At 52.4% G+C, this 12,964-nt stretch overlaps 1 protein-coding gene across 1 annotated transcript in view; it reads right to left on the bottom strand.

The window, feature by feature from the left end:
* Positions 1 to 12,964, bottom strand: part of HUWE1 (HECT, UBA and WWE domain containing E3 ubiquitin protein ligase 1) — a 96,057-nt gene that overhangs the window by 22,846 nt on the left and 60,247 nt on the right. The window contains exons 46-61 of the mRNA XM_078614470.1: positions 12,801 to 12,867; positions 12,090 to 12,310; positions 11,253 to 11,464; positions 10,419 to 10,601; positions 9,512 to 9,684; positions 8,611 to 8,747; positions 8,081 to 8,180; positions 7,839 to 7,949; positions 7,344 to 7,453; positions 7,048 to 7,213; positions 6,124 to 6,355; positions 5,301 to 5,491; positions 4,335 to 4,424; positions 3,444 to 3,595; positions 2,816 to 2,855; positions 17 to 127 (exon numbers count right to left, since the gene is read on the bottom strand). Of these exons, the coding sequence (XP_078470596.1) occupies positions 17 to 127; positions 2,816 to 2,855; positions 3,444 to 3,595; positions 4,335 to 4,424; positions 5,301 to 5,491; positions 6,124 to 6,355; positions 7,048 to 7,213; positions 7,344 to 7,453; positions 7,839 to 7,949; positions 8,081 to 8,180; positions 8,611 to 8,747; positions 9,512 to 9,684; positions 10,419 to 10,601; positions 11,253 to 11,464; positions 12,090 to 12,310; positions 12,801 to 12,867 (2,296 nt within the window). The remainder of the gene's footprint in view (positions 1 to 16; positions 128 to 2,815; positions 2,856 to 3,443; positions 3,596 to 4,334; positions 4,425 to 5,300; positions 5,492 to 6,123; positions 6,356 to 7,047; positions 7,214 to 7,343; positions 7,454 to 7,838; positions 7,950 to 8,080; positions 8,181 to 8,610; positions 8,748 to 9,511; positions 9,685 to 10,418; positions 10,602 to 11,252; positions 11,465 to 12,089; positions 12,311 to 12,800; positions 12,868 to 12,964) is intronic.

The raw sequence follows: 12,964 nt of genomic DNA, 5'->3' as shown, positions 1-12,964 counted from the left end.
TGGAGGTCTCACTCACCGCGAGCCTCGTTCTGTGTGTTGATCGCCTGCATGGCTGCCTCGGCGATGGAGGCGGCCATGCTGCTGATGGCGTCGGCCGCGGCCGAGACGGTGCTGGCGAGGCTGGAGACTGCGCGCACCGGCAGCCACGCACGCGCCATTAGTGAGCAACACCCACGAGCTAAGCTAACTGGCGCGGAAGTAGGAGGCTTTCGTGATACAACTGTGCTCTTCCCAGCTATGGCCGAGACCAAGCCAGATTGCTCACTTCAACTTCTGAAGATGTCCACAGCTGTGCGTGATGAATGCTCGAGTAAAGAAATTTCTCAACACACAGCCTCACACTGAAGACCATACTTGGTGACAGCCAAGTTAATGGGTGGCGGGGTGCTGTTAGGGAGTTAAATGCTGGACCTGTTCAGATATCAGATATTCACTCACCACTGATGTTAACAGTGGCTGCGAATCAAACTCAGGTCGCTGGGTTCACAGCAGAGAATGCCAACCACCGCGCCACCGCTCGGCCATGGATTGTGGGCAACAGGAATTTATCAGTGAACCTTGTATTCATCGGTGGATTTTTTTTGTCCGGAGAGAGAGCACGTAAACATACGGCTCAGCACGGTGACTACGGGTAGGGGGGGCCACAAAGAGAGAAGAGTGGGACAGAGAGCAGCTCCTGGGATGACACAGGCGAGGCTCCGGGCAAGGCAGTAGATTATATAGTTCATCTCCACTCGCTGGGCAAAATCCCTGCCCGCAGAACTACAAAACCTACTACCTCACCCTGCGCACTCGCACGGCTAGCAGGGTGGAGGGAGGTCGGGGGGGGGGGGGGCGATTTTTAACTCGCCCGCAACGAAGACGCAAGGCAGCTCCCGCTCAAAGCTGCGTTCCTCTCCTAGGGCGCACGCTCAACACGGTCAGCAGTGTGTGCAGGATGTGCAGGTGTAAGGGTTGTTACTCGGGTTGGAGGTGGGTGGACATAAAATGCTGTCCGTCTACGTGCGTCTGCTTAGCGTCTCCCTATGCGTACCTCCGGGTCTCTTACTGTGTCACCGTTTATGTCTATGACTGCCTTAATGTGTTTTTTCATGTGTCTTTCATTGTCTGGGTGTGTCTCTATCTATATGTCTCGCTCCATGTCTCTGTGACTGTCATTTTACATGTGTTACTCTCTATCCTGTTGTGTGGGTCTGGTGTCCAACTGTCCTCTTAGCATTCTGGGTCTATTTCTTTTCTCTTTACATCTGGATATTTGTCTCCTGTGTCTTTGTCTGGGTCAGTATCTCTTCCCATGTCTTCGGGAGCCCGCTTACTAATGAGATGGCTCTGATGGTCAGAGTTGAAGAGTGGTTGAAGATGTGGGGGGACGGGATCCTGGGAGCTGATAAAACGCTTCAATTAGCGTATAGCTTCCAAAACTTTACAAAGCTTGTTAAGATCCAGGGAAACCTCTGTTTTAGTGTGGAAAATACTATCACGGCTCCTTGTGGCATTTCTCAGTGTGGTATTAGCTCGGAATAACAGATGTCCGCTACTGGCTTTGAAAATTGTTCTGCACTTGCAATAAAATCAGGCAGTGCTTCTAAACATTACTACAGACGGGATCAACAAATACAACTGCTCTGGCTCAAACTGTTACCAAACAATACTTTGCTTATGGATGTCGACCAATACCAATCTTGTGGCACATCGTTAACTGAACGACACAGGCCATGCTGCAGATAAAAATTATAACAATTGAAAGCCTTTATCAATTCACTGCTGGATGAAGGCCTCCCCACGTGTTGGGGAGTTTGTCAAGGGGATTGTTTGGCCATACTTCACCACACTGGTCAGTGCGGGTTTGTGCCGGGGGAATGAAGGACTGGTAATCACTCGCCACGGGTGGTAGCCGGGAATCAAACTCCGGTGTCCGGATCTACAGCGCGGGCACGCGAACCACCGCACATCGCAAACAGCCGTTGCTGCTGCTAAAAAGAACCCTCCCCCCCCCACCCCGCAAACCACACGTCGCTGAGTTTAGTGAAACAGCGCAGGCAGCGCGTCGCGTTCCGGCCCAGTGCAACGCGACCCACAGTGACACGACACGCAAGCGGGCGAGACCGGCGCAGGCGAGGGTTTGAAAGGAGAGCCGGCAGACAGCGTGCCGCCTTGGGAAAGAGAGTAGATTGTACAGTTAACTCCCAGTTTGGGTGTGACCCTGAAACTATACAACCTACTACCTCATCCCAGGGCGCACTCATCGCTCCTCTTCGTCCGCGCGGTAGGCGCACGCGCGGCAGGCGGACACTCGTTTCGCAACACAGGCCTTGCAGGCATAAGCGTTGAGCATCAACACACAAGAAATGCCATAAATTAATTCAAATGTCGAGTCGAAAGACCTTGAGTAATATTTGTTTTCTACAAAACCAGCTAATGACAGCATGTCTGTATAACAAAGAGGCAAATATTTTCGTTATCAACGTCAACTTTAAGTGAATTACAAATTACAAGGACGATGGGGACGAATGGGAGTACCTTTCTGCAACATTTAAAATTGGGTCCGTGTTCTGTGTTACCAAAGTGGAGGCAAAATATGCTGTTGACTTCACAACTGCATTTCCACGACTTTGTAGCAATCACCCACACGGCTGACGTTTGTACTCCCCAGCTCAACATTTTACGAAGTGGCCAACACGTTGAAGGAATACTGCATGCCAAATAAACGTATGGACAATCTGTCGGATGGAGAAGCAGACAACCGAGCACATTGAATCACCGATGTTAATACCCACACTCAGACTGAGGAATGAGAAGCCAAACTACAACGCACCTGTGGATACGGAGCTTGAGGACACGGCAACTTCACTGCCCTGCAACAAACAAAATTTTGCAGAATGTATTATCGTAGAGATAAAAATTGTTGAACAAAACATTTGTGTGATTTAAAGCTATTTAACCGCCATTACTGGGATTCATAATAAAGGTTTTTGTTCGCTAAAGCCTACGTGTTAAACATTACTGTGATTGCACGGAATTCTCACCAGTAGGGCACTCGCCCATATACGGTCACACACATGTAATTCAGCACTCGCGATACAATGGCAGTGCAGTCAATGGGTTGATGACAGAGGTCGCAAACGGGTTTTGATTCCTTACCCGTACCCGGCCGCACCAGGGTCGCAAATGTACGGGTAGGGAACGGGTACCCGTACCCGGCCGGGTACGGGTACCCGTTCCCTACCCGTACCCTACCCGAAATGAGTGACAAACGGCTACTCACCAGTGACTCACGGCCTACCCGTACCCGGCCGCACCAGGGTCACAAACGGCTACCCGTACCCGGCCGGGTACGGGTAGCCGGGTATCGGGTAGGGTATGGGCATCGGGTACCCGGTTGCGACCTCTGGTTGATGATCCAATCTGTGTCGACTTGGAAGAACACAGGCAGCGGCGAGTACCTGTGAGGCCTCCTTCTCGCGGTCCTCCTTCGCCCTGACGTCGGCCTTCTTGGCCTCCTCTTCGGCCTGCTGCCGCCTCCGCTTCTCCCTCCTCTCCTCCAGCTCCTCGTCACGCAGGGCCTCCAGGTGCTGGATGATTGGCAGCTTCACCACTACAAAACACAAAGAACCCCGCCCAACATGTAGTCGTCCTCAAAGTTGTGGGGCAAGTGCTGTTAGTTCGTAGCACAGTGGGCTAGGTACTACACTACCGCTCCCCAACAACAACCGCCACTCGCCACTAAGTGGCGGTGACGTCACCACGACGCTTGTGCCAGGCTATGCGCACCTTGAGGCCACGTGAAGTGTCGAACGCCCGCTGGCAGGTCACGGAACAGACCCAGGTGCCACGGGTCGACTGACTGAGACGACTGGCTGATGCACCACCTGTGCCCCCCTACTGTGCCAACTGTGCCAACCGCTCCCCACACACACGAGGGCTCGCACACTTTCACACACACCATGGTGTGTGACTGTCACTCGTGATGCACAAACGTACCCAAAGACATCCACAAACATCCCTCACAATCGCCTGCACAGACTGTTGATGTGGTGTGGCCAATTTGAGCTCGGATGCCTCTGTCTCACCAGTGCTGATGTTTATTGCACTGCACACTATAGGGTACTCGTTTTTAAGGCCGAATCAACCTATGGAGGGGGGCCCAGAACCAGTTCAAATACCTGGCACCGATGTTGGCGGTGGGAACGTTAATCAAAAACAACAATCCAAAAAAATATATAATCAACCACAATACAAAAAAATTATAATCAATTAAAAGGCCTAATTGATGGCATCGGAATCGATTAGAATTCGTGGGTGGTGGAGTAATCGTTGCGAGCTTTGCTGGTTACCTGCGACGCAGCCGTGCGTGCTTTCCCCGTCCAGGACGCGGCACTCCTCTGTCCAGCGAGCCAGCGCCGTGGGGATGCTCGACAGAGTACCTGCAGAGAAATGCGCGCAAGGTGAGCGGGAGACACGGCCGGTCTTTATCCCTGCCGCAAGAGGTCACTCCTCAAATCCACACGTCAATAAACCGCCAGATCTTTTGTCATCATAGGTAAGGCGTTTGTTTAACCGCCACGTAATTTTTTTTTACAAACATTTAAGTTACTTTCATTAATAGCCATGGATATTGGAAGAGAAAAATGGAACACAATTTGAAGAGTGTGCAAATGAGCATGCATGAGGTGCATGAATTGGGGAGTTGCACATGGATTGGAGAATATAAGCAAGTTAGACACATGACTGTTTAGGAAAGTGGCCTTTTGAGCAGGACGGGTCGCGAGAAGGGATTGTCTGACCGGTGACCAGAAACTACTACAGCCAGCGTGGCAGCCAACACACTCCAGCGGCTTTTGGCTGGCCATCGGACGAAGACGGTCAGCACATAGCGCACTTTCAAATGCACTTCTGTGGCTATCTGGAACGCTCTTCCTTCCAATATTAAGAAGCCACTGGAGCTATGTACTTCTATATCAAGATTGAAAACTAATTTATTTTTCACTGCTTTTTGTGTTTAGTTTGTTGTCCTTCCCCCGCAACTCCAATGAGCACGGTTGGCTGCGTCCGGTGCGAAAGAAGTTCAACGAATATACATGGAAAGGGAGTTATATAATTAATTAATGTGCAGGTGCTAAACTCACAGTAGCCAAGTTATCAAAGATCTAAGAAGATCAAAAACAACAGAACCCGGAGACAGGACCAATAATACAACAGCAGGAGCAAGAAACCCCCCCCCCCCCCCCAACTGGTCATGAAGACAAAGGAGACCGAGGCAGAGGGGGGGGTGGGAGAGTCACGATGAGTTTGACAATTACAGGAGGATGGGCCGGACTGGCTGGCGTTGGTGGTCTGCTCGTGGAAGAAGTCTTCGAGGAGGTCGTCCTCGTTGTGCGAGATGATGTGCACGTCGTCGTTGCCGACGAGGAGGCGTGTGCGCCCGCGGCCCTGCACGGGGAGGCTGCTGCTCAGCTGCAGGATGTCGGCCGCCGCCGACGGGCCCAGCAGCCTGCCGCCCCGCACAAAACGGCAACGATCAAACACCATCACCCACCCACCCCCGTGCTAGTCGTGCAGACTGTTGGCGAGCGCCTGTGAAGGCCGCCACGACACTCGAGGAAGTGGTGCGGGCCGCCTTTGCCTCTCCAGTGCTGACGTTTACACACTCGACCAGTGGTTGAATTGAGTCGAATTAGCAGAGGCCAAGGAATGGTTCGAGATATTCGCCACTGACGTTGACTATGGCCGGGAACCACACTCGCGTCACCGCTGGGGTTTGTAGTGCTGTGTGCGAACCACTGCGCTAGTGCTCCACACACGCATGCACACACAAACGTGCAAGGTCGCGCGTCTTGTTTATCATCATAAAAATAAACCACGAGATGTCAACTTCAGAGAAATCGGTTGATCGTGATCTTGGTGACCAAAATTGTTTCTATTTTACGAATCCTTACTGATCATGCGCATGAGGATTAAACCTCCTCCAGGCGGCGTCTTTTCGGTAATAACGGCGACTTATCGATTTTATGCGCATTCTTTTCATAGCAGTCTTCAGGTAATCACGGCGAACTGGAAAAAACCCACTCGTGACGCTTCGCGGGGTACCAGCAAGTCACGTGCGTGTGCGTGCGTGCGCCGCACCTCTGCAGGATGAGCGGCGCGTTGGGCTGCCGGTTGCCCGGATAGTGCACGTGGATGGTGTGCCCGGCAGAGCTGGTGAAGGAGCGCGCGCCGCGCGTGTTGCGGCTCACGGCCGCCGTGCCCACGAGGCGCGACGAGCCCGGCGCTCCCACGCCCAGCGCCCCGTGGTCAGACTGCCGCGTCAGCAGCGGGTGGGAGGACGGCACCGTGCCTGGCGCCGGCGGGATGTCGGCTGCGGAAGGGAGAACACGGGTTGAGAGCCGGCGGTTGGCAATCTGTGCGCCGGTGTAAAACAACCTCTGGCTCCCCCCCCCCCTCCTGACCCCCTTTTTATGGTAATTGTTTTTTACCCTGGCAACAAAACTGACAACTTTTTTACAAGGAGTCATGTTTGCATTGACCACAATACCTGCAGCCATAATGCAAACAAAAAACATAACTCTGATAATATATGCACTGTCCTTGAAGTTGATTGGTCCACACCAGAGACTGCATTATGACTGCAGGTATTGTGGTCTATGCAAACATGACTCCTTGTAAAAAAAAAGGTGTCAGTTTTGTTGCCAGATAGAAGGGTAAAAAACTAATTATCATATTTTTTACTGGCAAATGAGGTTCCAATGGTGTAAATGCTTACCCCTTTTTTAAGTTCGTTATTTTTCCCCATACCCTTTTCCCCCCCTCCCATATAAACAATCATTGCCTTCGTTCGTCATCCCCATCTGGGTGGGGTAAGCGAGCCCAATTCTGCCCCTTCACGAAGCCCTGCCACGCCACATTCGGGCTGCTGTTGTTGTCCGCGGAATTTCTGTTCCCCCTCCGTTGTGATCGGCGCTTTGCACAGGGCTCTCGTTGAGTTGTAATACAAATAAAACAACCCCTGGGCTCACCCGTCACGTGTTGACGCGACCGGTGGGGCCTTACCGCTCGTGGGGAACATGGTGTCGAACTCGATGATGAGGTCGTCGTCCTGGTCGTAGCGGAAGAGCGACTCGTCGACGTCGTGCAGCTCCTCGTCCAACTCCATCTCGGAGCCCTCCTCGTCATCGTCCTCCTCATCCTCCTCCTCGCCCTCGTCTCCTTCCTCGTCCTGCGGCACAAACGCGCGAAAGGCCGTCAAGCGTTTCACCGTCTCGCCGCCGACCGATTGAGCTTTTTTCCACCAGACGAATTTGATGCGATATGTGCGACGGCAAAACTGCCGGCCCACGTCACGTCACCTGATCGTCCTCCTCTTCGTCCTCCTCGCCCACGTGGCTGTCGTCGTCCTCGTCCTCGTTACTGCCGCTGCTCTCCTCCTCTTCCTGCGTGTGTTCGTCGTCTTCAGGGTCTGGTGGGCAACACAAACGACATACATCGACCGGGCTCGAGCGGATGACATTATATTCTTAGGCTTTTTCGGTAAAGTCACGTAGGTAAAAAATTTAAATTAATAAAAGTAAAATAAAAATAAAATCACGACGTTTCGGAGGCAATACAAGCTTCCGTCTTCAGGTGGAACCGTCACAGCACGATTGCTGTATCAAGTGAGAGAAATTCCAAGAAACAGTATTTGTATATATACCGGTAAAGTCACCTACCGAAAAAACCTAAGAATATGAATCCTTGCAGTCACGAAAGCTTCAAATCTAGAACGGATGACATTCGACGATGGCGCATCGTCTCGTCGAGGAATCGGCGGGGTGGGGAGATTAAAAGTGAGCGGGAGATTGTACCTTCCCGGTTTCCGGCACGCGCTTGGCTCTGGCCGAGGTTGGAGGGCGCCACATCCATCAGCACATCCTCCTGAGACTCGTCCTCCACAGCGTGACTTGCGTCCGACTGACCTGCAGGCCCCCGGAAAACAAATGATTACGTACCGGCAAACAAACCAACACCCCACATCTTTGGTCGTTGAGGTCTTTTTCCTCATTTCCGCTCGGTTTTCGTCACACTGCGATGTGAGAGTGCGTCTCACCGCGGTGGATGATGCACGCCTCGGCCAGGATGTCGGTCACGTTGTTCATGTCCTCCCTCTCCAGGAGCTCCCCGATCAGCTCCTCCAGCTCGTTCTCGACCTGCTGCACCACACCACGTGTCACGCTGCGCCGCCGCCGCCGCCACCGCCACCGCCGCAACACCCACGGCCAATCGCGGAGGAGATGGTCCCCCCACAGCCCGTGTGTCCCCCACCCCAAATTACTCAGGAAAAAATAGAGAACTCACACGTCCACGTCTCTCGTCAACGCAGCGTTAAAAAGAAACGTGTTTTATATCGTGCATTAGTTTGTCCCAGACGCATGGCGCTGACATCCCCCGCACACGTGCAATATTGCTCCTGCTCAGTGTCCGTGCCGCAGCCTGCGCTCCCCCACCTCCACCTAAAAGCCTTGCGAAACCCCCCCCCCCCACTCCACTCCCGACCCATTACACTCCCAAGGAGCCCGGCCCACGGGTTGAGAACTGCTGGTCTGTGGGGCTCTGTAAGGGTGACGCGCGTGCCCACACCTGCATCTCCTCCGGGTGCAGGGAGCCCTGGCTGTGGGGGAGGCCGACTCCGTCTCCCTCTGCCTCGCCCTCCATCAGGTCCCCGTCGGCCACCGCCGCGGGCGGCACGTTCTCCTGCGCCACCTCGCTCGCGCCTCCTGCACACCATGGGGGTTTTTTGCGGACCGAGAGTGGGATTTGTTTTTTTGTTATAGCCAAATCTGATTGGAATGCAGGACTCCGGCGTCGTCATTTCAGAATGGCATTAAAATGTATACCAGTCGTCATTCATTAACAACAGCCTAACATGGAAAGTACGGTGCATCTCAAAGTTTTCTGTGATTTTGAAAGAAAAAAAGAATCATTTGCATGCAAAATACGACATCCCAGGAAAGTGGGAAATAAGGTTGTCAAATATATAATTCTGAAATAAAGTGGGCGCTCAGAAAAAAAAGTGCCTCTTGTAATCCGGATAATACGGTCATGGCAGAAGAGGCTGTATATGGTGGCATTAAAAGGCCATGTAACGGATTAACAGAGGAAAAAGTGCTAATCCGACGACCTGAATTTGATTCACAGCCACAGTAAACAAAAGTGGGGCGTGATATCTGAACTGGTCCTCTGTCTGCCTTAGGTCGAATCAGCCTTCAAAGAGTACCTGGGGTGGTCTGTAAATATCACCACGGGGAAGACATGGGTGGCTGGGTGTGGTACGGGCAACCTCAACCGTGCCGACCTTCATAGGTGCACGTTAACAGCACTTGCCCCAATGGTCCATTTAGGCTATATGGGGGGGGAGGAAATCTATGTACATATTCTTGTATATTAACGAGTCAACAATTGGAACAACAGTCTGTTAAAGTCTATACGGGACATTTTTGACCGTTGGAGGAGGGAGGGGCGGTGGTGGAGAGGCCCTTACCGGCGTCCTGCGTGTTGCTGTTGGGGTCGGAGGCGTTGGCGCCGGTTTCAGCTTCGGCCTTGCCCTTGCCGCCGGCGCTCTTGCCGCCAAACAGGCCGCTCGGCTGGTTCACGATGCGCGACAGCGTCTCCAGCGGCTTCAGGGCCGCGTTCACCGTGTTCGCCATGTTGGGACTGCGAGGATTTAAACGGACAAGTACGTAAATATCGAGCTCGGATGCCGTCAATCAAAGCCGGTTCCCTACACAGCAGATACACAAGCATGTTGAACTCCTTTCGCACCGGACGTAGCCAACCGTGCTGATCGGAGGCGCGGGATACACACAACGAATCGCGTGTGTACGGAATAAATTTAAGTTAAGCAAAGCGTTAAAATCACCATGAATGTGACAACACCTCGCCAAATGTCGAAAGCTAAGTGGGGCTCAGACTGGTTAGTGTTTAGAAGGGAGACTGCGTAGGAATATCAGCTGTTGTAGGCTGGGACTGCCAAGTGGCCAAGAGATGGCACCACATTAATCTACGTTTATACCCCCTTGAATGCATGGTGGGTTTGCCCAACATGCAGCCAAATGGTCATTCGTGGAACAGAGCGACCATCCCAAGGTCGCAGGATCCTCCTCATAAGGAGTATCCAAACGCAGTTAGGCTTTCCCGGGTATATAAAGGGCAATATAATTAGTAAAACGCACGTGTCAAGAGATTGTTCCTTTTAGTGCAACTCTCCATCGCCCTTTTCAGTCATTCCAAGATGACCATCAGGCGCACCTAATGCCTCCACGGCCTTCCTCCCAAAGTCACTTTAAGGTGACGCTACAGCGTTCACATCTCATCCTCGCGCCCACACCTCATGCACTGTCCCGTATTCCCGGCCTTCGCACGGTGTACGCCCACAGGGTTGCGTTTACCTGGACAGGTCGAGGCTGTGGGGCACCCTTGCGAGGTCGCTGACCAGCCCCTTCTTGAGGAAGAGGCGGATGATGTTGTTGACGCCGTTCTGCTGCGACTTGATGGTGGGGCCGCTGTAGAAGCTGGAGCTGGACGGGCACGACTCCATGATGGTGCTGATGATGCACATTACCGCCTGCAGCCTGATGACGCGCGCGAGCGAGACACGCAACCCGTTTTCAGCGGTGTGGAAGGCGCAAACAGTTTAGTTGTGGTTGGCGCTGCCCACTCTTTAACGGTTCCACTCAACCACTATAGCGTTCAGTCGCTTCTTTCTTACTCTAGTATAGCTGACGCCATGGTTATTGTTTCCATGGTAGCAGATAGGTGTTTCTAGCAGACTGACCAATCCACTCATCTGTACTGCGTACCAATCACGAATTTTGCAGGATACAACGTTTACCTCTCTCCTCCTTCCCTTGGCCTGCTCTACTTTGGAAATCCCTCCCATCATCTCCTTTCCCAAGTTCCTCTAAACTCGCTCAATTGAAGATGCTTGCTAGTGCCTAACTGCCGTGCTCTCATTAGTGCTCTCTGTGTTGGTAATTTATCTTATATACGACCGCAAGCAAATGTTAGTTGCTGGCCATTAGTTGCATTAAAGGCGCCTAGGCCTGTGCCCCAGAAACTATGTTTTCAAATTAAAAAAACGAATCTGTGGCTGTCGTATGGATCATAGTAAAAACGATAGCTCCAAAGCGGGGGGGGGGAGTTAATGGACTGATCATGGAGAATGATGATCCATACATGAAGTATGTAAAATGAGTTGTGCATTCCGTGAACGCGCCCCATACCTCGCGTGTTTCTCCGCGCTCTCGGGCAGTGCGAGCGCCCGTCCCAGCGCCGCCTTCACCTCCGTGACGAGCGCCAGCTGCGCATCGCTGCACTGGTTGGCGGCAGCCAGGCTGGCCAGGAAGAGGCGGGCAAGAGCCGGCGAGTCCTTGTCTCCAGCTGTCTGCGTCTGGGGCAGCAGCTGGTCCAGCACGAACGCCAGCACGCTGCAGTCCTGCAAGAGCGTGCGCATGTGGCGGTTAGCGTCCGAGTGTGGCGACTGTGGGGCGAGCGCCGACTCCTGGTCACGCAGGGGTGAGATTTAGTGCAAGTATTAGGGCCACATTACAGGCGGTCACAAGGCAAAAATGATTCTGTTGCGCTTTTCAATGTTTGTCCTCCGAAGTATTAAATTAGCAATGACGTTACCTTTGGAGACGCAATGAGATTTTCAAAAAGCGCATGCATCAGAATCAAAATATTTATTTATACAAGAGGAATCCGATTAGCTTCAAAGCTCGTTTTCACAGATATCCAGCAGAATGACGTGTGACATGACAAGATGAAGTCATTCTGCGTGACGTCATCCCGCTAAGTCACATGTCATGGCTTCAAGGGGAGAGGTGAGACGTGCACACGTGCGATGTCATCACCCTGGCCAAAGACGTGTTTTCATCGTCGACTTTTAGGCAACCCTTTGGTTCAATGTGGCCAGTTTTCTCTAGGCTAAATCTCTAATGGCAACACAACCTTGAATCAAACTCTCCTTTACATTGCATCATCGTTTATGATAGTTATCGTGACAAAGTTAACGGCATCAATCATTTCACACCCTCTTCCCAGAGGCTGGGCCCCCTCACCTCTTTGATGAGCTCCGACTGCCCCGTGGTGAAGCCGTAGCTGACGATGAGCGACGCACACCCGATGTAGGAGCGCACCAGCTCGGCTAGCAGCCGCAAGATGGCCGACTTGGGGATGAGGGGGGCGGCTGCAGCTGCCGCCTTCCCCTTCGGCTTCCCATCCTCCGCCGCCTTGTCTCCTTTCTCCTTGCTAGCATCCTTATCCTCTCCCACAGCGACGACTGGAAGAGTCACAGTTTCACGCCACCGATGTGTTATAGCTAGCTTCGGTGAGTGTCTTACGAGGAACTGCGGCTGTGTGTACAGGCAGGTTACCATGTTACACTGGGGCTCATCCTCGTATTGAGTTTGGTTCGCCAAGTTAAAAGGCAAATGGTTGTCACGTAAAAAAAATGTCCGATTATTTTAGAAATATGGTCCTTCACAAGTCTGTCAATAGGTGTCTCGAGCAATCAATCGCAACCCAAAGTAATCCGCGAATGCTTTTGCCAACTCTCCAATCTTGGGGATGCCTGCTGAATAATAAACAAACTTGCATTTTGGCCAATCTTAAATTTTCGCCAATGTTTCTGTGCACATCTCATACTTGTAATACTTTTTGTTCTCGGAATGACAAACATCTTTCAGTAAATCGATAGCTCTAAGACAACCGTTTCAGCAGTCGGCTAGGTTTTACGAATGGGGTTCAGGATTCTCTGCGCGCTAACTCACCTTCCGCTTGCGATGTCCCTGGCTGGCTCGGGTCTGCGGCACCGCTTTCAGGCACAAACACCGGTGCCTGCCGGCACAAGCGAACACCACCACCAGACAAAAGACGAGGAATGAGATCAACGATTAGGCATAGGGGGGAGGAGGCTACAGATGCAAGGCGCAGT

The sequence above is a fragment of the Lampetra planeri genome, chromosome 44 (genome assembly GCF_965212315.1).
Source record: "Lampetra planeri chromosome 44, kcLamPlan1.2.h2, whole genome shotgun sequence".
NCBI classification, from domain to species: domain Eukaryota; kingdom Metazoa; phylum Chordata; class Hyperoartia; order Petromyzontiformes; family Petromyzontidae; genus Lampetra; species Lampetra planeri.
Note: the sequence above shows the minus strand (reverse complement) of the source record. Positions and strands in the feature narration are given on the sequence as shown.